The sequence below is a fragment of the Sorghum bicolor genome, chromosome 3 (assembly GCF_000003195.3).
Source record: "Sorghum bicolor cultivar BTx623 chromosome 3, Sorghum_bicolor_NCBIv3, whole genome shotgun sequence".
In the NCBI taxonomy this organism is placed as follows: Eukaryota; Viridiplantae; Streptophyta; class Magnoliopsida; order Poales; family Poaceae; genus Sorghum; species Sorghum bicolor.
Genome location: NC_012872.2, coordinates 72,180,358 through 72,201,824, shown reverse-complemented (window position 1 = coordinate 72,201,824; position 21,467 = coordinate 72,180,358). Strand labels below are relative to the sequence as shown.

Here is a 21,467-nt window from a genome sequence, read left to right as displayed (position 1 = left end):
AACCATAGATCACACAATAAGTTTTTACTTGCCCAAGGTCACACATCAGGATCCTCATCGTCACTCTCCTCCACAAGAGTAAAGTAACCATGACCATCAAAAGGATTATCAAAAGACTCACCTGCAACATGGGTTAAGAAACCCTGAGTACAAAAGTACTCAACAAGACTTAACCGACTATAAAAGAGGTGAAGACTCAGGTATGCAGGCTATAGGGATTCAAGGTAAAGCTTTAACAAGATCAAAGCATTTCTTTTTGCATAAAAGCTTACTAAGAGTAAAACCTACTTTCAAGTTTTAACTCAGGATTATCATTTATGACTAATCAAAACTATTATCAAACTTTCATAAGTAAACCATATCTTTCTTATACCAAGATTCACTTATTACTACGATGATGGTACGAGGATTGAGACTCCATATCCGAGGAAACACGGCGATTCGAATCGATTAAACCCAGCTGGGGATTCAGTACCACACGACATATGTAGAACTTAATCTTGCATATGTCAACCTTTTCTATAGATCCTCCCATACAAGAACGGGTCCAGCGTCACCCGAGAGTACAGTACACCACCATCCTACGGCCAATCTAGATGTTTCCCGGTCATCTCAGATCCGTAAGGTGGGTACACGCTACTCTCGCCATCTTTCCACTCCCAGTACGCGGTTAGCCGTTCTCAAGTATCGGAATAGCTATAGGTAAGGCTTACCAGCGCATGTGGGCTGTACTCAAAGGTCTCAATCACAACAGGCCAATCAACGGTACGGTCCTTAATCGACTCAGTTGGAGACACTACTTTAAGACTCCATTCTTAAAGCAAGTCCACCGACCGGTCTCAAGTTTAAACATTATTAACCATAAAAGTATTCCACAACAACCCTTCAAACTCTTTCATTTGAAAACTTATCTAATAAGCAGGGCTAAGCATACTAAGCATTTTCATAAAGCAGGTATCAAGGTTAATATGGAAATCATCAAAGTAGATAATGCAGCAAATAGGATTCACTCAACTCCTATTCACCTAATGCATCATATTAACTCAAGTGATATAAATAACTTTATGAAAATACAAGAATAGGGTTTAATGTCCGGGGCTTGCCTTGGTCGGAGGGGACGTTCGACAACTCAACAACACCCAAAGGATCCACAAACTCGGAAGAAACCCACTGGGGATCAGATTCTTCCGGAGCGTACTCTATACGTAAAAGTGCATATGCATGATTATGATATACTCAAGGCATGATAAAGACAAGTTACATGTTCTTGGATGATATAACAAAATATGATTATCTCGAGTACACTTTACCTTCATGGTAAAGAAACAAACAAAGCTAACTATCAAAGCATAAATCACTTCTAAACCAACTTTATTATTTTTATTAAGCAATAATTGTGAATCTATCATACCATAAAGATTATTTACATGAAAATAAACCATAACCAGGGAGCATATCATGCTAAGTAACCATGGTTGTCAAACAATGCAAAATATCACCCAAATCCTAAAGGTATTAATTATTTCTATTTCTTTTATAAGCATTTTAAATAGCTTTATCAAGAAACAGAGCATACTTGATCAAACAGAGCTGAAATTAATCATGGAGCTAAATAACATTAACACAAGCTCACATATTAAATTTCATGATTTTTGGATATACCTATGAACTATTAAAAATCAAGGAAGGTTTATTCATTAATAAACAAAGGCAATTTATGTATACATGAAAATTACCAGAAAATCAAACCTAACATTTTTCTTAGGCTCTATCCATTTTATGTAAGCTATACAAAAAGTTTCACTATTTTTGGATCACTACACAAATTAATACACAATTTTCAAATATCAAGCAAAAAACTGCACAAAAGAAAAAAAAAAAAAAGACACTGCGCAGTGGGTTGCTTCGAAACTGGGCCGCAGACCGGCCCACTGCTCCCGGCCCGCGTCCGCGCCGCGCACGCCCGCGCGCTCTCTCTCTCTCTCAGCCACTGACAGGGTAGCCCCACCCGTCAGATCTCTCTCTCTCACGCACGGCGGCTCGGCCGCAACTCCGGCGACCGATAGCGAGGCCCTCGGCCTCCGCGCGCGCGCGCATCGGCTCCGCCTCAACTCCGCGACTCCATTGGTACCACTCGCGGACGCTCTACCTCACTGCTACCACCTCGGCCACGATAGGAGCGGGCGGTCGCCATGGCCGACTGTCGGCCGGCCACTAGGACCCGGTAGAGAGCAAACGAATGGCGTAGGGAGGTTCAAGGTGGTGTAGGGAACACGATGCTCACGTCACCACGGTGGGAGAAGTAGCTGAAGTTGTTGGCGACGGAGACAGTGCGATCGGGCGGGCGCTCCGGCTCCGGCGAGCTCGTCCCGGCGATTCTGTTCGTGCCCAAAGCAAAAGAGAGAGAGCATGAGCTACTAGAACACAAGAGGAACCCGAAACAGCTGCCAGGGAAACGTGATACCGACGAGAACACCGTGGCCACGGTAAGAGCCCCACGGCGGCAGTTCTGGCCGGAGATGGAGAGGATGGAGGTGTTTCTGCGATTGAGAGGGTTATGGGGCGAGCTTGGTGGTGTTCTGGATTCGCAAGGAGATGGCGAACATCGTGGATGGCTCAATTTGATACGAGGATGATCGAGCACGGCCAATTTGGATGAGGACGGGGTACTGCTCCTCGGTGCTCCGGTGGCGGAAAGGAGGTCGGTGCTCGCGGGAGAAAAGGGCACGTCGCGCTCCACTTCGCCAGCAGCTGCTCCACTTTGCCACGGACGCGAGTACGTGCTTGGACGAGATGAAACGGCGGTTCACGAGTCGGCAAACGCCGATCGACGCTCGGCGGTACACCGCCATGAACAGGGACCGAGCTTATCCCCCTTTTCCCCAAAATACCCTTTCTGAAAACTTAAAATTACTCTGAGATTTTGAATAGAAGATAAAAATATGTCAAAATATCAAATGCTCAGAATTTTGAATGCTACAAAACATCTTTAGTGACCAAAGACAAATTTGAAATGGAAAGGGATGAATTTGAGCCAAACAGTTTGAAATTCAAGCTTAATCCCAAATTTTTGAATTAGGGCAAAACAGAATTTCTAAAATTACTTTTGATTTTGCATAACAACTTGAAAAACTCCCAACATGAAAGTTGTTCAACTTTTCAAGCTCTACAACTTTCATGTTGACCACTTTTCAAAATTCCAAACAGATTTTGAATTGGAGATTTAAGTTTGAAAAGGGGACACTTTTCGGAAATCTGTATTTTCAAAATTACTTTGAATTTTGTACTGAAACTTCAAAAACTCAAAACACCAAAGTTGTACATCTTGACAAGATCTACAACTTTGCTTTTGAACTCAACTTCAAATTTTGCTTAGTTTTTAAATTACACAAAAGGGGACAAATCTAGGGTTTTGAAAACTAGGGTTTCCCCCCTAAGCCTTTCGGAAAAACTTTCACCCAAGGTTTTTAAACTCCAAAACAAACATCCATACATAAAATAAACACACTTTACTTCCTAAACACATTCATCCAATTTAAACTTATTTTAAGTTAATGCATTAGTGTGTGCTTAACGAATTTATGATGCAATGCTCATGATGACATGTCATGTTTTAGTTCGCTTAACACCAGAGTGTTACAGCTCTTTCCCCCTTAAAGAAATCTCGTCCCGAGATTTACCTTAAAGTCTAACTAATAGAAAAGGAAGTTTGTCAAGCACTTCTAAAACCAACCTTTACAAAAACAGGGGTAGATCATAACACTAAAGATTACAAGGATAAGACAGAAGAAAGAAACTCAGGAAAACTTTCTAAGAGAAACTCTTCGGATTCCCACGTGGCTTCATCTTCGGTATGTTGATTCCATTGCACCTTGTAGTATTTGATAGTTCTTCTACGAGTGACTCGATCTTTTTGATCCAAAATCTTGATAGGATACTCTGAATATGTCAGATCAGGCTTTAACTCAATTTCTTCAACATGAATGATATGATCAGGCACTCGGAGACATTTCTTCAATTGAGAGACATGGAACACATTGTGTACTGATAACAACTGTGGTGGTAAATCTAGACGATATGCCACCTTCCCACATCTTTCAAGGATTTGATACGGACCTATATATCGAGGTGCCAACTTTCCTTTTACTCCAAATCGAGTGACTCCTTTCATAGGTGATACTTTGAGGTATACATAATCACCAACCTCAAAGCTAAGAGACCGGCGTCTCTTATCAGCATAACTCTTTTGTCTCGACTGTGCTATCTTCATATTCTCTCGAATGAGCCTGACTTTCTCTTCGGCTTCTCTGACTAAGTCAACCCCGAAAAGACTATGTTCTCCAGGTTCGGACCAATTCAAAGGTGTCCTACACCTTCTGCCATATAGAGCTTCGAATGGTGCCATCTTAATGCTCTCTTGATAACTATTATTATAAGAGAATTCTGCTAAAGGCAAACATTCGTGCCACTTCTCTGAATAACTGAGCACACAAGATCTTAACATATCTTCCAAGATCTGGTTGACTCTTTCAGTCTGACCTCCAGTTTGTGGATGATAAGCTGTACTATGCAGAAGTTTGGTACCTAAGGACTTATGCAAATGCTTCCAGAAAGCATTCACAAATTGTGTCCCTCTATCAGATACAATAGTCTTTGGAACACCATGTAGACTCACAATTCTGTTAAAGTATATCTTAGCATAGTCAGAAGCTCGATAATCCTTTCTTACTGGAATGAAATGGGCCGATTTGGTCAGACGATCAACAATGACCCATATGGAATCAAACCCTCTCGAGGTTCTGGGTAGACCCACTATGAAGTCCATACTAATGTCATCCCATTTCCAAGATGGAATTGGCAATGGTTGCAATTCTCCCGCAGACCTAAGATGAACTGCTTTCACCTTTTGACAAGTATCACATCTAGCCACATAACTAGCAATTTCAAGCTTCATCTTAGTCCACCAGAATCTTTGTTTTAGATCATGATACATCTTATTACTACCTGGATGGATTGAAAGTTTTGTTGCATGAGCTTCATCAAGAATTTGTTTTCTGAGTTCAGGGACCTTTGGAACTACTAAACGATCCTTGAACCAAATCACTCCAACTTCATCTATTCTGAACTTAGAATTTGGTTCAGACTGAACCTTTCTTTTCAAAAAGATTATACCCTTATTTTCTTGTTGGGCTGTAATAATTTGATCTTTGATAGATGACTGAACTGTCATATTTGCAAGACTTCCTTGTGGAATCATTTCAAGACTTAACTTTTCAAATTCATAACACAAGGTAAGGTTTATCGGCTTAACTTCCAGACAATTGCAATGGCTCTTTCGGCTGAGTGCATCTGCCACTACATTGGCTTTGCCTGGGTGATAATGTACCTCAATATCATAATCTTTTATCAGTTCTAACCATCTTCTCTGACGCATATTCAACTTTGACTGAGTAAAGATATATTTCAAACTCTTATGATCAGTATATATGTGACAAGTATTGCCCAATAGATAATGTCGCCAGATCTTCAGAGCATGGACTACAGCTGCCAACTCTAGATCATGGGTTGGATAATGCTCTTCATGACGCTTAAGTTGTCGTGAAGCATATGCAATGACTCTGCCTTCTTGCATTAGTACACACCCGATGCCTTTGCCTGAAGCATCACAATACACATCAAAAGATTTTTCAATATCAGGTTGAGCTAGCACTGGTGCAGTGGTCAACAACTTTTTCAAAGTCCGAAAAGCTTCTTCACACTCGGATGACCACACAAACTTGGTATCATTCTTTAGCAGTGTTGTCATTGGTTTAGAGATCTTGGAGAAGTCAGGGATAAACCTGCGATAATACCCCACCAATCCTAAGAAACTCCGAACTTGATGTACTGAAGTTGGTGACTTCCAGTCAAGAACTTCTTGAACTTTGCTTGGGTCTACTGCAACACCTTCAGCTGACAGGACATGACCCAAAAATTGAACTTCATCTATCCAGAATTCACACTTGCTAAACTTAGCATATAATTGATGTTCTCTCAGGCGAGTTAACACTATCCTGAGATGCTCTTCATGTTCTTCTTTAGTTTTGGAATAGATGAGAATGTCATCAATGAATACCACCACGAACTTATCTAACTCTGGCATGAACACTGAATTCATCAAATACATAAAATGTGCTGGGGCATTTGTCAGACCAAAAGACATGACCAGATATTCATACAGACCATATCGGGTAGTGAATGCTGTTTTCGGAACATCTTTTGGCTTGATCTTAATTTGATGATACCCAGATCTCAAGTCTATCTTTGAAAATACCTTAGCACCAGTTAGTTGATCAAAGAGAAGATCAATACGGGGCAAAGGATACTTATTCTTGATTGTTACTTCATTCAAAGGACGATAGTCCACACATAGCCTCAAGGTATTATCCTTTTTCTTCACAAAGATTGCCGGACAACCCCATGGTGATGAACTAGGTCGAATGAAACCCTTATCCATCAATTCTTGCAACTGAGTTTTTAATTCTGCTAATTCTTTTGGTGGCATTCTATAAGCTCTTCTAGATATTGGTGCTGTCCCTGGCTTGAGTTCTATCTCAAACTCCACATCACGATCAGGTGGCAGACCCGGTAAATCTTCTGGAAACACATCAGGAAACTCACAGACCACTGGAATATCCTTGATTTCCTTGACAGAGATAGCACACACTTGCTCAACTGCTTTCTTAAGGGTAGGAAGATGGATAAGAAGTTGAGACTTGCTATTAGATAAGTAGACCTTGATGGTTCTATTTAAGGTGTCTATAACTGCACCTCTCTGACTCATCCAGTTCATACCCAAGATCACATCTATACTCGGATCTTTTAACACTATCATGGATGTTGGAAATATATATCCACCCAAGTCTATTGGCACCTGATGTACCATTTCCTTAGTGCATAGTCGACCCCCAGGTGACTGTATAAAGAACTCATCTTTGGTTGCACCAATAGGTATATTATGCTTTTCCGCAAATGTTCTATTCATGAAAGTATGTGATGCACCAGAATCAAAAAGTGTAAGCGCTGGGTGTTGGGCAACAGGGAACATACCAAGCATCACTGGTTCTCCCTCAGGTATAGCTTCAACTTGAGTATGGAAAACCCTTCCTGTTTTCTGAGTACCCTTACCCTTCTGCTGATTCTGGGCATGACCTTTGTTCTGATTTGCTTGCTGATTTCCAACTGGTCTTGGTGCATTGACATTTGGAACATTTTGCCTTGGATATGGACATTCACGAGAAAAATGTCCACTCTTCCCACAATTATAGCAAGGGTTGTTTGCAGCTTGTGGCACTGGCGGACGGACGGCAGGAACATTTGGCTGACGTTGAACATTGAATGGCATTGGCGGCCTTGCAAAACTCCTCTGCATATTCTGTTGCTGAGGTGGCTGATAAGGAGGGCGGTAAGATGGGCGGAACTGCTGAGCTGGGTGATATATGAGCCTCTGGCGCTTCTTGTTGCCGCCAGATGATCCAGACCCTGAGACAAACCCCTTCTTCTTCTTAGCCTCCTTATGTTTGCGGTTCTTTTCTTCACTGGAGATAGCAATGTTCACTGCCTCATGATAAGATATATTGCCACATGATGCCATCATCAGTTGAAGCTTTGTATTCAAGCCTCTCATGAAACAATCCTTCTTCTTTTCATCAGTGTTGACTTGCTCAATTGCATATTGGGACAGATGATTAAACTTTCCAATATACTGTATGACTGAGTCATCCCCCTGACGGAGAGCTAAGAACTCTTCGAGCTTCATTTTCATAACTCCCTTGGGAATGTAATGAGCCCTGAAGGCTTCCTTGAATTCTCCCCAAGTGATTCGGTGGCGGGCTGGTTGAACAGCCAGTAAGTTTTCCCACCAAACCCCTGCTGCTCCTCTCAGCTGCTGAGCGGCGAAAGCTGGCTTCTGAGTTTCAGTACAGTTGATGAGACTGAACTTTTGTTCCATAGTGCGAAGCCAATCCTCAGCTTCAAGAGGTTCATCGGCTTTTGTGAAAACTGGGGGACGAGTATCTGTGAAGTCAACATATGTGGTTTCTTCTCGGTTATTGCGACCACGGCCACGCTGACCAACATTCTGGTTTTGTGCTAACAGAGTTGTTGCATTGACCAATGCTGCAATTGCATCAGCCAAAGAGGGTGGAACTGGTGGTGCATTGGGAAAATCATCCCCACCCTGGGACGAACTAGCTCCATGGTTGTTAGCAGACATCTGTTTAAAAACACATCACACTTTAATTAACATACTTACTTAAACATCATACATCATGGCTTACATAGCACAAACAGTTCATCTTATTTATCATACAAGTCCGCTCCTGGGCAGGACTTCCGAAACCACTATCTTACACACTTCCCATACTAGAGGTTTTCTGACTAACTAAGTTACAAAGTCAGAAGATCACACTCGGTCATACTTCTTGCCTTTTCAACACCTAGTCGTCATCCATCTCCGACTCACTGGTGGTAACACCCTCATCTGGAGTGGGAGTTCCTGGTTCCTCTGCTTCATCCTCAGAAGTATCACTATCCACTTGGATGACAACTGGTCCTTCCTCTGCTGCTTCAGAAGCCTCGGGTGGATTGAGAGCATCCTGCAGCTGGTGCACTTCCTCATGGAGGGTGTTGGCATAGGCTTCAAGAGTGACCACATACCCCGCCATATGGTACAGCTGAACTTCCATATTGATGTTGTCAGTGAGCATCAGGCGCAGATCATTCTTCATAAGCCTGTAGGTCCTTGGCGAAGGAGGACCTCCGCTGGTGTCACTCCCGTTTCCGTCGCTAGAGTTGTCAGTGCTGCTGTCGCTGTTGTCGGATGGTGGCGGATCCCTTGATGCCAACTGGTGCCTGGGGACACGACCTCCGGTGGACTTGCGAGCGGTTAGGCGGGTACGTGCCATCTGCCAAAATATTTTTATTTTGAATATTAGAACTATATATGTTCCAAGGTTAAAGAATAGAGTTTTACAATTAGATGGACATATTACCTCTAATTATTAACAACTCTAAGGAGGAAAGTTAATTACATGTTATCAATAATGATGCATGAAACGTACTTACGAACAAAGCATACATCAAACAATTAATTAGCTTTAAATTAGTCACTTAACATAAAAGTGCATAAACTTTCTTTTCATAATTAGGGCAATATTATAATATCATAAGCATTGTTCCTTATATATAAATATTACCATAATTATACTAAGAACATATCCATTTGGATAGAAGGATAAGTCTACAGAATGAATTGAGACAAGTTAGAAGCATAAGACAAGCTTAGAAGCAACTTGGACTCAAACTAATTTGAAATTTGGTTTGACTCAAAAGCTTTTGAAGTTTTCTAAATCGAATACTGCTATACTTTCTAAGGGAAACCTGCTCTGATACCAGCTGTGGCAGAACCTCCTGAATTAAGTGGCCCACATGCACACATCATTGTCCCAAAGACTTCTGATCGACGTGCACGAGTTCCAAATGACTCAAGAAGTCTGTCGGGTGTCCTCGGGAAACCCGAATCATCCACGTAACATTCTTTTCAGGAATTCCCTCATCAAGCATCGCAGTATTACAACATTTCATAGATAAGAGAAATCAGAGTAAAAGCGGAAAGGTTACATAACATAGATTGAAACTTAAGTTCATAGTTTACAAACCATAAGTATTTGATACATAAAAGCTTCGGAACTTTATATTACATAAACCATAGATCACACAATAAGTTTTTACTTGCCCAAGGTCACACATCAGGATCCTCATCGTCACTCTCCTCCACAAGAGTAAAGTAACCATGACCATCAAAAGGATTATCAAAAGACTCACCTGCAACATGGGTTAAGAAACCCTGAGTACAAAAGTACTCAACAAGACTTAACCGACTATAAAAGAGGTGAAGACTCAGGTATGCAGGCTATAGGGATTCAAGGTAAAGCTTTAACAAGATCAAAGCATTTCTTTTTGCATAAAAGCTTACTAAGAGTAAAACCTACTTTCAAGTTTTAACTCAGGATTATCATTTATGACTAATCAAAACTATTATCAAACTTTCATAAGTAAACCATATCTTTCTTATACCAAGATTCACTTATTACTACGATGATGGTACGAGGATTGAGACTCCATATCCGAGGAAACACGGCGATTCGAATCGATTAAACCCAGCTGGGGATTCAGTACCACACGACATATGTAGAACTTAATCTTGCATATGTCAACCTTTTCTATAGATCCTCCCATACAAGAACGGGTCCAGCGTCACCCGAGAGTACAGTACACCACCATCCTACGGCCAATCTAGATGTTTCCCGGTCATCTCAGATCCGTAAGGTGGGTACACGCTACTCTCGCCATCTTTCCACTCCCAGTACGCGGTTAGCCGTTCTCAAGTATCGGAATAGCTATAGGTAAGGCTTACCAGCGCATGTGGGCTGTACTCAAAGGTCTCAATCACAACAGGCCAATCAACGGTACGGTCCTTAATCGACTCAGTTGGAGACACTACTTTAAGACTCCATTCTTAAAGCAAGTCCACCGACCGGTCTCAAGTTTAAACATTATTAACCATAAAAGTATTCCACAACAACCCTTCAAACTCTTTCATTTGAAAACTTATCTAATAAGCAGGGCTAAGCATACTAAGCATTTTCATAAAGCAGGTATCAAGGTTAATATGGAAATCATCAAAGTAGATAATGCAGCAAATAGGATTCACTCAACTCCTATTCACCTAATGCATCATATTAACTCAAGTGATATAAATAACTTTATGAAAATACAAGAATAGGGTTTAATGTCCGGGGCTTGCCTTGGTCGGAGGGGACGTTCGACAACTCAACAACACCCAAAGGATCCACAAACTCGGAAGAAACCCACTGGGGATCAGATTCTTCCGGAGCGTACTCTATACGTAAAAGTGCATATGCATGATTATGATATACTCAAGGCATGATAAAGACAAGTTACATGTTCTTGGATGATATAACAAAATATGATTATCTCGAGTACACTTTACCTTCATGGTAAAGAAACAAACAAAGCTAACTATCAAAGCATAAATCACTTCTAAACCAACTTTATTATTTTTATTAAGCAATAATTGTGAATCTATCATACCATAAAGATTATTTACATGAAAATAAACCATAACCAGGGAGCATATCATGCTAAGTAACCATGGTTGTCAAACAATGCAAAATATCACCCAAATCCTAAAGGTATTAATTATTTCTATTTCTTTTATAAGCATTTTAAATAGCTTTATCAAGAAACAGAGCATACTTGATCAAACAGAGCTGAAATTAATCATGGAGCTAAATAACATTAACACAAGCTCACATATTAAATTTCATGATTTTTGGATATACCTATGAACTATTAAAAATCAAGGAAGGTTTATTCATTAATAAACAAAGGCAATTTATGTATACATGAAAATTACCAGAAAATCAAACCTAACATTTTTCTTAGGCTCTATCCATTTTATGTAAGCTATACAAAAAGTTTCACTATTTTTGGATCACTACACAAATTAATACACAATTTTCAAATATCAAGCAAAAAACTGCACAAAAGAAAAAAAAAAAAAAGACACTGCGCAGTGGGTTGCTTCGAAACTGGGCCGCAGACCGGCCCACTGCTCCCGGCCCGCGTCCGCGCCGCGCACGCCCGCGCGCTCTCTCTCTCTCTCAGCCACTGACAGGGTAGCCCCACCCGTCAGATCTCTCTCTCTCACGCACGGCGGCTCGGCCGCAACTCCGGCGACCGATAGCGAGGCCCTCGGCCTCCGCGCGCGCGCGCATCGGCTCCGCCTCAACTCCGCGACTCCATTGGTACCACTCGCGGACGCTCTACCTCACTGCTACCACCTCGGCCACGATAGGAGCGGGCGGTCGCCATGGCCGACTGTCGGCCGGCCACTAGGACCCGGTAGAGAGCAAACGAATGGCGTAGGGAGGTTCAAGGTGGTGTAGGGAACACGATGCTCACGTCACCACGGTGGGAGAAGTAGCTGAAGTTGTTGGCGACGGAGACAGTGCGATCGGGCGGGCGCTCCGGCTCCGGCGAGCTCGTCCCGGCGATTCTGTTCGTGCCCAAAGCAAAAGAGAGAGAGCATGAGCTACTAGAACACAAGAGGAACCCGAAACAGCTGCCAGGGAAACGTGATACCGACGAGAACACCGTGGCCACGGTAAGAGCCCCACGGCGGCAGTTCTGGCCGGAGATGGAGAGGATGGAGGTGTTTCTGCGATTGAGAGGGTTATGGGGCGAGCTTGGTGGTGTTCTGGATTCGCAAGGAGATGGCGAACATCGTGGATGGCTCAATTTGATACGAGGATGATCGAGCACGGCCAATTTGGATGAGGACGGGGTACTGCTCCTCGGTGCTCCGGTGGCGGAAAGGAGGTCGGTGCTCGCGGGAGAAAAGGGCACGTCGCGCTCCACTTCGCCAGCAGCTGCTCCACTTTGCCACGGACGCGAGTACGTGCTTGGACGAGATGAAACGGCGGTTCACGAGTCGGCAAACGCCGATCGACGCTCGGCGGTACACCGCCATGAACAGGGACCGAGCTTATCCCCCTTTTCCCCAAAATACCCTTTCTGAAAACTTAAAATTACTCTGAGATTTTGAATAGAAGATAAAAATATGTCAAAATATCAAATGCTCAGAATTTTGAATGCTACAAAACATCTTTAGTGACCAAAGACAAATTTGAAATGGAAAGGGATGAATTTGAGCCAAACAGTTTGAAATTCAAGCTTAATCCCAAATTTTTGAATTAGGGCAAAACAGAATTTCTAAAATTACTTTTGATTTTGCATAACAACTTGAAAAACTCCCAACATGAAAGTTGTTCAACTTTTCAAGCTCTACAACTTTCATGTTGACCACTTTTCAAAATTCCAAACAGATTTTGAATTGGAGATTTAAGTTTGAAAAGGGGACACTTTTCGGAAATCTGTATTTTCAAAATTACTTTGAATTTTGTACTGAAACTTCAAAAACTCAAAACACCAAAGTTGTACATCTTGACAAGATCTACAACTTTGCTTTTGAACTCAACTTCAAATTTTGCTTAGTTTTTAAATTACACAAAAGGGGACAAATCTAGGGTTTTGAAAACTAGGGTTTCCCCCCTAAGCCTTTCGGAAAAACTTTCACCCAAGGTTTTTAAACTCCAAAACAAACATCCATACATAAAATAAACACACTTTACTTCCTAAACACATTCATCCAATTTAAACTTATTTTAAGTTAATGCATTAGTGTGTGCTTAACGAATTTATGATGCAATGCTCATGATGACATGTCATGTTTTAGTTCGCTTAACACCAGAGTGTTACATTCGCTCAACGTACAGAGTGGATCTAAACCGTTTAGACTCTGCGACATTACATTTAGTTGAGGAGGTGAAAAGTTTTTAAACACTATAGCAATTTTATTTTTATTTGATAATTATTGTCCAATCATAAACTAACTAGGTTTAAAAGATTTGTCCCAAAAATTATAAATAAACTGTGCAATTACTTATTAGTCGATCTCATGTTTTTAATTAGTCGAGTTAGATCGTATTTGAAGTACAACATTATTTAGATACTCTCTCCTCTCCGTTTTTAAGTGTTAGTTTGCTTAGGCCTTATTTAGTTCATACCTAAAACTAAAAAAAATTTCAAGATTTTCTGTCACATCAAATCTTGCGGCACATGAAACACTAAATATAAACGAAAATAAAAACTAATTGCACAGTTTACCTGTAAATTATGAGATAAATTTTTTAAATTAGTTAGTCTATGATTGAACAATATTTATCAAATAAAAACGAAAATACTATAGTAACAAAATTCAAAAAGTTTCCGGACTAAGTCAAACGAAAGTGCTACAAGGCAGACCGAAACGGCGCCGCAGCAGCCTGCAGATCTGATGGGCAGATGAGACGCAGAAAACTAGCCGTGTCTTGGGGACTAGCTGGAGCATACATCCAAGCAAGATATGGTAGGAAACGGGAGCGTTGGCACGTGCTCCCGTCCCCCGACGTGCCAGAAACAGCCGGCGAAGCTGTGGCCTCATGTGCCGCGGCGCGCGCGCGGACAAGGCGCCTCCCCGTATATTAATGCCGCGCGGCAGGCGCGCCATGTTGCCATGTCGTCACGGATCGAGATCAAAATGATAATGATCCAGCCATCCAGGGAAGGGAGGGACAGCGAGCGACCCAGCACTTCACTTCCGATCCATTAGCCGTTAGTCTCAGCAGCAGAGCGGGAGGAGATCGAGCGCGCGCGCGCACCGGCACCGCCGCGCCGGGGCAGCTAGCAAACGGATGGCGCACGTCGACCGGCCACCGAGCCGCGCCGTGCTCGCCGTCGCCGTCGCCGTCGCTGCCGCGGCGCTCTTCCTTGTCGTCGCCGCGGGCGCCCCGCGGGCAGCCGGCCAGACGACGACGACGACGACGGTGGTGGATCCGGACAGCTGGGCCGATCGCGGCGCGGCGTGCACGGGCACGGGCACGGTGGAGGAGTGCGGCATGGCCAGGAGGGAGCTGGGTTACGGCGGGTACATCAGCTACGACGCCATGAGCCGGGGGCGCGTGCCGTGCTCGTACCGCGGCGCGTCCTACTACAACTGCCGGCCGGGTGCGCCGGCCAACCCTTACTCCCGCGGCTGCTCCGCCATCACCCGCTGCAGAGGCTAGCTAGGGCAGCAACCGATGATGTCTCGTCTCGTCCGTCCGTGTCTCAGTTCCTGCCGCGGCAGGCCGGCAGCAAGCGATGAATCCTGTTTTCTTCTCTTCTCCTTTACAAAAATCTTTTTGGTGTTTTTGTGTTCTGTAGCTGGTTAGTTGTTAGCTGGGCTTTGAGAGATTGGTTCTTGATGAGTTGACAGACATAGAGCAAGCTGTTTCTTGCTCCATGATTTTGTAATTGGCATTGGAAAAAGGGTACATGCATGTATGAATCAAGAACTCCTCCTGATTCATTATATTTGTGTGCATATATATAACGCTTGCATCATCTTTCATGCTAATTCAGGTTGCAAACGAAATTGCGAAATCCGTATTGTACATAATTAAGGAAACGAATTAGTGAAAATTGTCGATGGGTAAGTAACAAGGGAGGTTTGAATTGGTTCCATCTGACGAACAGGCGAGTGGTCCTGTTTTATTTTGCCGGAATCCAATCAGTTTGCGCCTTTTCCCAGTTCAGATCAGACATCACAGAGTGGATACCAGAGACAGATTGAAATAGTTTCCGAAGCGGCAGCAGCATGCAATGCATTGCATTACATTGCAGGGCAAATAAACTTGGAGAAGCAAGGAATAGCTTTGTGACACGGGCCCCAGAATTCAAATCAAATTCTGGTGAAACGGATGAAAATTCACGGCTCCTTCACAGTAAGAACGCGATCGGTGGTTATGTAGGTCCTTGATCAATCGAGCTGCTCTGCAGGCCCACATGGAGCGTGCTGGGCCTAGTCAGGTGAGGTCTTTGTTGAGTATTGGGCTGAAGGGGGACCAGCCCAACCCACGTCCAGTTAAAGTGGCCTTTTCAACCTGACCCATGTCTTCGACAAATGGGCTGAAATCATAGTCGTGGACGTGGGTTGGGCTGGTGGCGATGCCACGTTGTTGCTGTTGTTGTTTTGAATTTGAAAGGGATGTCACGTTGTTAAGGGTTCCGCTAAACGCGGCAGCTAAGCACGACCGAGTGATTAAGCTTCTTCGCTCGAGATTCCAGTCAAGCCAAATAAACTAATAAAGTCAATGTATAGAGGCACGAGGCAGATCCAGAACTGCAAGTTTTTTTTGGCTTTTTTTTGTACACGTATACGTAATATACGTATCTGCGTTGCATGTTACTCTACTACCGACATTGCATGGATCTCGTGCACAATTATTCCTTGTGTACAGAAAGTGTGATCCACGGCACCATGCAGTAAATAAAGAAACATGGTGCATCGATCGGTCGTGCACCACCTCAAGACGAACTGGTGGCTGGGGGCCAAAAGGAAAATTTGGTTCTTTCGTACTGCACATTATAATTGTATTAAGTCCAAGTTGATTGGAGCCATCTTAGATTTTGTTTGGATCTATTAGCTGCTAACAGTTAGCTAACTAATAGATAGTTTATAACAAATATTAGCTGTTATATTAACTAGTTTTAGTCCAACTAGTAAAATAGTTATTAGCAGTTATTAACTAGTTTAATCCAACAGATTTTAGTTGTTATTAACAAATATTAGCTGTTGTTAACTAGTTTAGATTAACAAATATTAGTTATTATTAACTAGTTTAGTCCAAGAAATATTAGTTCTGATTAACAAATATATATTAGCTATTACTAACAAATATTAGTTGTTATTGACTAGTCTAGTTCAACTGATAATTAGTTAAACTATTGGCGAGGCATGTTTGGATCCGAAGAGCTAATTATTATCAAATAAGAGCATATTCGAGAGTTTTCAAAATCCACTCTCAATCGTAAGTTTTTAGCAAAATTGTAAAAAAAATGTTCTTCAACGATTCTCTATCTCAACTCTCAGTCTTTCCACACTTGGGAAAATCGACCCAATCATGTCAATCTGGAGGTGGAAGGACGCGGGAAAAAAAAAGAAGTAGGACATGATTTTTAATACAAATGTACAAAAGAGAGAGAAAAGTATAAAAGTGGTTAGTGTGATTTCGACATAGTATAGGATTCCTAATGCAAAATTCTCTTCTATATTTTAGGAGTGATATTCTAAAAATTGTTATAATAACCCAACAAATATCCTCCCAAATGTTTTTAGCCACTTAAAAAACTCATTGGTTTACCAATTGTCTTTTTTGAAACTATTGGAGATGCTCTACCTATTAGCTCCATGGATGCACCGGACCTTATTCACCTTCAAAGCTCATGCTTTGCTATCGGTATTGGTTGTGAGCAACCTAGCTTTTTCACTAAACACCTCCTTTAAGCATCACATTATACATGCTCACCATGGGATCTAGAAAGGTTATGTATAAAAAAACATAAAATTGATTACGAATTTCCACACGCCTCACCTTATTTAAATTCCAATGCCCTCGTGTTTTTTTATTAACTAAGGCCTTGATTAGTTTCTAAATATTTTCAGATTCGCTATCACATTAATTTTTTAGACGCATAAATAGAGTATTAAATATAAATAGAAAAAATAATTAATTATATAATTTACTTATAATTTATGAGACAAATCTTTTAAACATAATTAATCTATAATTAAACAATAATTATTAAATATAAATAAAAGTTATTAAAAAAATTTCGAAACTAAACAAGGTCTAAGCTGTCCTCGGATCTTTAAAGTTGGTAGCTCTGGCACTGGTAACGTGGAGTGCAGGAAGACTACTGACTGCAGGAGAGCATTCTACCGCGCAGGTCTGCAGCATAAAGCGGCCGCCCGGATGCGCGCGATGCTGCCGCCACGGCGCCACTCGGCGCTCGCGGTGCTTGTACTGGCCGCCGTGCTCCTCGCGGTCGCAGGCAACAACGCGCAGCGGAGCGCCGCCGCCGCCGCGTTGGCACCGGTGTACCACCACGACGACGACTGGGCGGCGGACGTGGGCTACGGTTACGGCGGCGTGGCGGCCTGCACGGGCACGGCGACGGGGGCGGAGTGCGCGGTGGCGGCCAGGAGGGAGCTGGGCGACGGCGGCAGCATCGGCTACGGCGCGCTGCGTAAGGACCAGACGCCGTGCTCGTACCGCGGCGCGTCCTACTACAACTGCCGCCCCGGCGGCGCCGCCAACCCCTACACCCGGGGCTGCTCCGCCATCACCCAGTGCAGAGGCTAGCTAGCCCCAGCGAGCGAGCTGTGGCCATTTCAGTTCTTGGCACCTTGCATTGTTTGTCGTAAGATAAAGCCTCCCATTTCATCTTCTTCCATTTACTTGTTTTTGGTGCTGTTGCCTCGAGATTCCTGCTCGGTTGAATTGACAGTGACACAGAGAAAGATTCCTGCTCCTTGAGCTTGTATAATCGGCATTATTGGTAGGGGAAAACATGTCCTGATTGGTTCCTCGCAGAAAAACCAAAAAAAATCTGATTGGCTCGTGCAGTGCTCAGTCAGGGCTCTCATGATCTCATCACATGACTATTGCTCTGAGTTGGAACCTATATCTTTTGTTTCAATTTTTTTTTATACCCAGTAGAGACGTTCTTTTTGTTTCAATTTCTGATGACGATGACGAACTTACAGAGGTGGACGCTCTCTCTTCGCTATTTAGGCGCTGTTTGATCCTTGTAGATAGCATAGTAGTAGTTATCTACCAATAGATATCTTTTTAATCAAAACATGTAACAAATAATAGACTAGCTAATTATTAGCTAGACGACTGGACCTCTAGATAACAGGAACCGTATATACCTGCAAATGAATAATTGTTAGCTGGCTAATAACTATGCATTCAAACATACTCTAGTCTAGCTAATAGTTAGCCAGCTAATATTAGTTATGAATTATTTTATTAGCAGATAATGAATTCAAACAGGGCCTTAGCTTGCAAACAACTTGGAATTCAGGAAGTGTTGGACAAAATAGAGAAGGGTAAAGCAGGGAGGTCGTTGCAGGTTTGAATGAAAACGTGTCTAGCAAACTTAGTTGAACTAGACATCCAAAAACTAGAAAGGAATTCATTCATACTTTGGCATACTCTGTTTACGAACATCAGAATAATGCTCATGCATCATGTGCAAATGCAGTTGCATGTGTTTGTCATCACCTTGTGATTACGTTACATGAAAAGAAAAGTTGAAAGTAATTAAAAAGCCGCCACCAGGTTAAGCACCGACGTTTCCGCTAAACAGAGTAACTAAGCACGATTCCAGGTAACAGGTCAACTATATATACAATAAGCCTATGAAAACTTCCTCCTGCTTCGAGGCTGTAGGCCACAATAGTCAACAACGAGTAATGAGTAGTACATGGGATTGGCAATTCGACATGTTATTACTACCGACACGTTGCATGAACCTCGTGAAAAATTGCTTATGTAGAAAAGAAGTGGCCTTTACAACCATTTCACATTTTCATAAAAAAAACATTTCATGCTAGGGAATAGGGATACATCCGGCCCGTCCCAGAGAGGTGCGATGACCGAGGGCCCACGAGAGGGAGGGCCCTAGGCCCAGGTATACAGAGAGACCGCAGCCCTTAGTCAAGAGATGGCAGACGGCCCAAGACGTTCAGCACCGAGCGCTTGCTTCCCCTCCGGAATCTGTACGCGAGTGCCCAGCAGCCAAAGAGTCGATGGGCTATATGGGCCGGCTTTCCCTGCCGGGCCTAAAGCTACAACAGGCAGTGAAGACGGAAGCGACAGGTATTATTAAAATTAAAATTATTTTTTATTATTAATTCCTCCAGACCAAAAAGAAAAATATGCCATATCGCTTGTCGAAGAGTAAATATTTTATTCTAAACTTTGATCAATATATATAACAAAATATTAAAACTTATAGTACAAAGGTATTATCATTAGATATGATTGTTGAATATATTTTTTTAATAATAAACTTATTTAGAGATACAAATATTGCTAATAATATTTTCTATAAAGTTAGATAAACTTAAAAAAAGTATGACCAACATGAACATCATAGGCACTTATTTTGGGACGGAGGAACTGCTTCGGTACTTTTTATCAAATTTTGTTGTCAAATATTTTCAAAGTCGATTTGGCTCTTATATTCTTGCAATTTGAATTCTGTTTGATAGCACCGTCGGAAATTATGAAGCTTAGTTGATGGTCGACGTGGCCATGCGCCATCACACCTGGCTGAGTAGCTTCTCACGAAATCGAAACTAGAAAGGGAGACACGCACATAGGGACAACACGTGACCAAAACCAGCATGAAGGCTACCAACACGATCATAATTGAGAACCTTGAAACAAAGGGCCTGTTTGGTTTGTCCTTACTAAATTTTAGCAAACTAGATTATCACTTTAGTGGTTAAAGTTCTAAACATATAGACTAAAAAAGAGCTAAAATAATTTAGTCCTAGTTATCCAAGAATAGCTAAAATAATTTTAGCTGCCTAAAATTTAGCAAAAGGAAACAAACGGGCCAAAGAGTATGTGTGCCACGGCCGTCAGTGCAAGATTTTAAGAGAAAAAAAATACTGTATACTGAGCCGCTGGACTTCAGTTGTATCAGGCAGCTGCTTGAGGTGTTCGCCGGCGCCTCAGGACTCGCCACGAACCTCGACAAGTGCACGATCACGCCGATTCGCTGTGACGACGCGGACGTCGACCAGGTGTTACACGTCTTCCCCTGTCGGATCCAGCCTTTCCAGCTCACCTACCTGGGCGCGCCGCTGTCCACTTCTAGGCTAGCAAGAGCGGACGAGCAACACTTCGTGGACAAGGTCGCCGCGCGGATCCCGACCTGGAAGGGGAAGCTACTGACGTCGGTGGGACGGGCCACCTTGGCGAAATCAACCCTATCGGCGATTCCGGTGCACACGTCCATCTGTTGCGCCCTCTCGCCATGGGCTATACGTGAGATTGATAAACGGCGCCGGGCCTTTCTATGGGCTGGCGCGGACACGGTTCAGGGCGGCAACTGCCGGGTGGCATGGCCAGTGGTGTGCCTACCAAAGGAGCTCGGCGGTCTTGGCCTCCCGGACCTGAAGACCATGGGCGCCGCGCTCAGACTTCGTTGGGAATGGCAGAGACGTAACGATCCATCCGCACCGTGGGCGGGTCTTCCCTGCCGCACAGACACGGCCACCATCGCCATGTTCCGCGCCTCTGTAAGGGTCGAACTCGGCAGCGGCGACCTTGCACGCTTTTGGACGGACAATTGGCTACCCTGCGGACCGATCTGCCTAGCCGCGCCGGACCTGTTCAGCGCGGTCGGCCGACGGCGTCGGGGCCGCTCTGTGCGCGAGGCACTGATGGCCAGGCGCTGGACTCGCGACATCACGGGCGCTACGACGGCGGCTGTCATTGCCGACTACTTGATGCTATGGGATGTCCTGCAAGGGGTTCAGCTGCAGCCTGGGATCGACGACAGGTTCATCTGGAAATGGAGCGCTAATGGAACGTACGATGCGGCATCTGCTTATCGCGCTTTCTTCCATGGGACCACGGGGCTAGCGGGAGCACGCGAGGTCTGGCGTGTGTGCTGCCCTCCCAAAGTAAAATTCTTCTTCTGGCTCGCGCTGCGGAAGAGGCTGTGGACGGCGGAACGGAGATGGAGGCACGGGCTGCAGCAGCATGCGGATTGCCTATTGTGTGGCCAGGAGGACGAGACGTGCGACCACCTGCTCGTCGCATGCGTTTTCTCTCGTGAGATATGGTACCGCATCCTCAGCGCGGTAGGTTCGCACCACACCGCGCCTTCACAGTCGGACACGCTAGTCGACTGGTGGCTAGGGGCCAGGAAGCAGGTCCCAAGAGCTTTATCGCGGG

At 43.5% G+C, this 21,467-nt stretch overlaps 2 protein-coding genes across 2 annotated transcripts; both read left to right on the top strand.

The window, feature by feature from the left end:
* On the top strand, positions 14,181 to 15,061 carry LOC8059411 (protein RALF-like 22). Its single transcript, XM_002458995.2, has one exon. It carries the CDS (start codon positions 14,358 to 14,360, stop codon positions 14,727 to 14,729), a length of 372 nt encoding a protein of 123 aa, XP_002459040.1. The 5' UTR covers positions 14,181 to 14,357; the 3' UTR covers positions 14,730 to 15,061.
* On the top strand, positions 17,402 to 18,138 carry LOC8059410 (rapid alkalinization factor). Its single transcript, XM_002458994.2, has one exon. The coding sequence runs from the start codon at positions 17,460 to 17,462 to the stop codon at positions 17,847 to 17,849; it is 390 nt and encodes a 129-aa protein (XP_002459039.2). The 5' UTR covers positions 17,402 to 17,459; the 3' UTR covers positions 17,850 to 18,138.

Bases quoted from the DNA above. Each gene is read 5' to 3' on its own strand.
- LOC8059411 (XM_002458995.2), top strand. From the start codon at position 14,358: ATGGCGCACGTCGACCGGCCACCGAGCCGCGCCGTGCTCGCCGTCGCC.
- LOC8059410 (XM_002458994.2), top strand. From the start codon at position 17,460: ATGCGCGCGATGCTGCCGCCACGGCGCCACTCGGCGCTCGCGGTGCTT.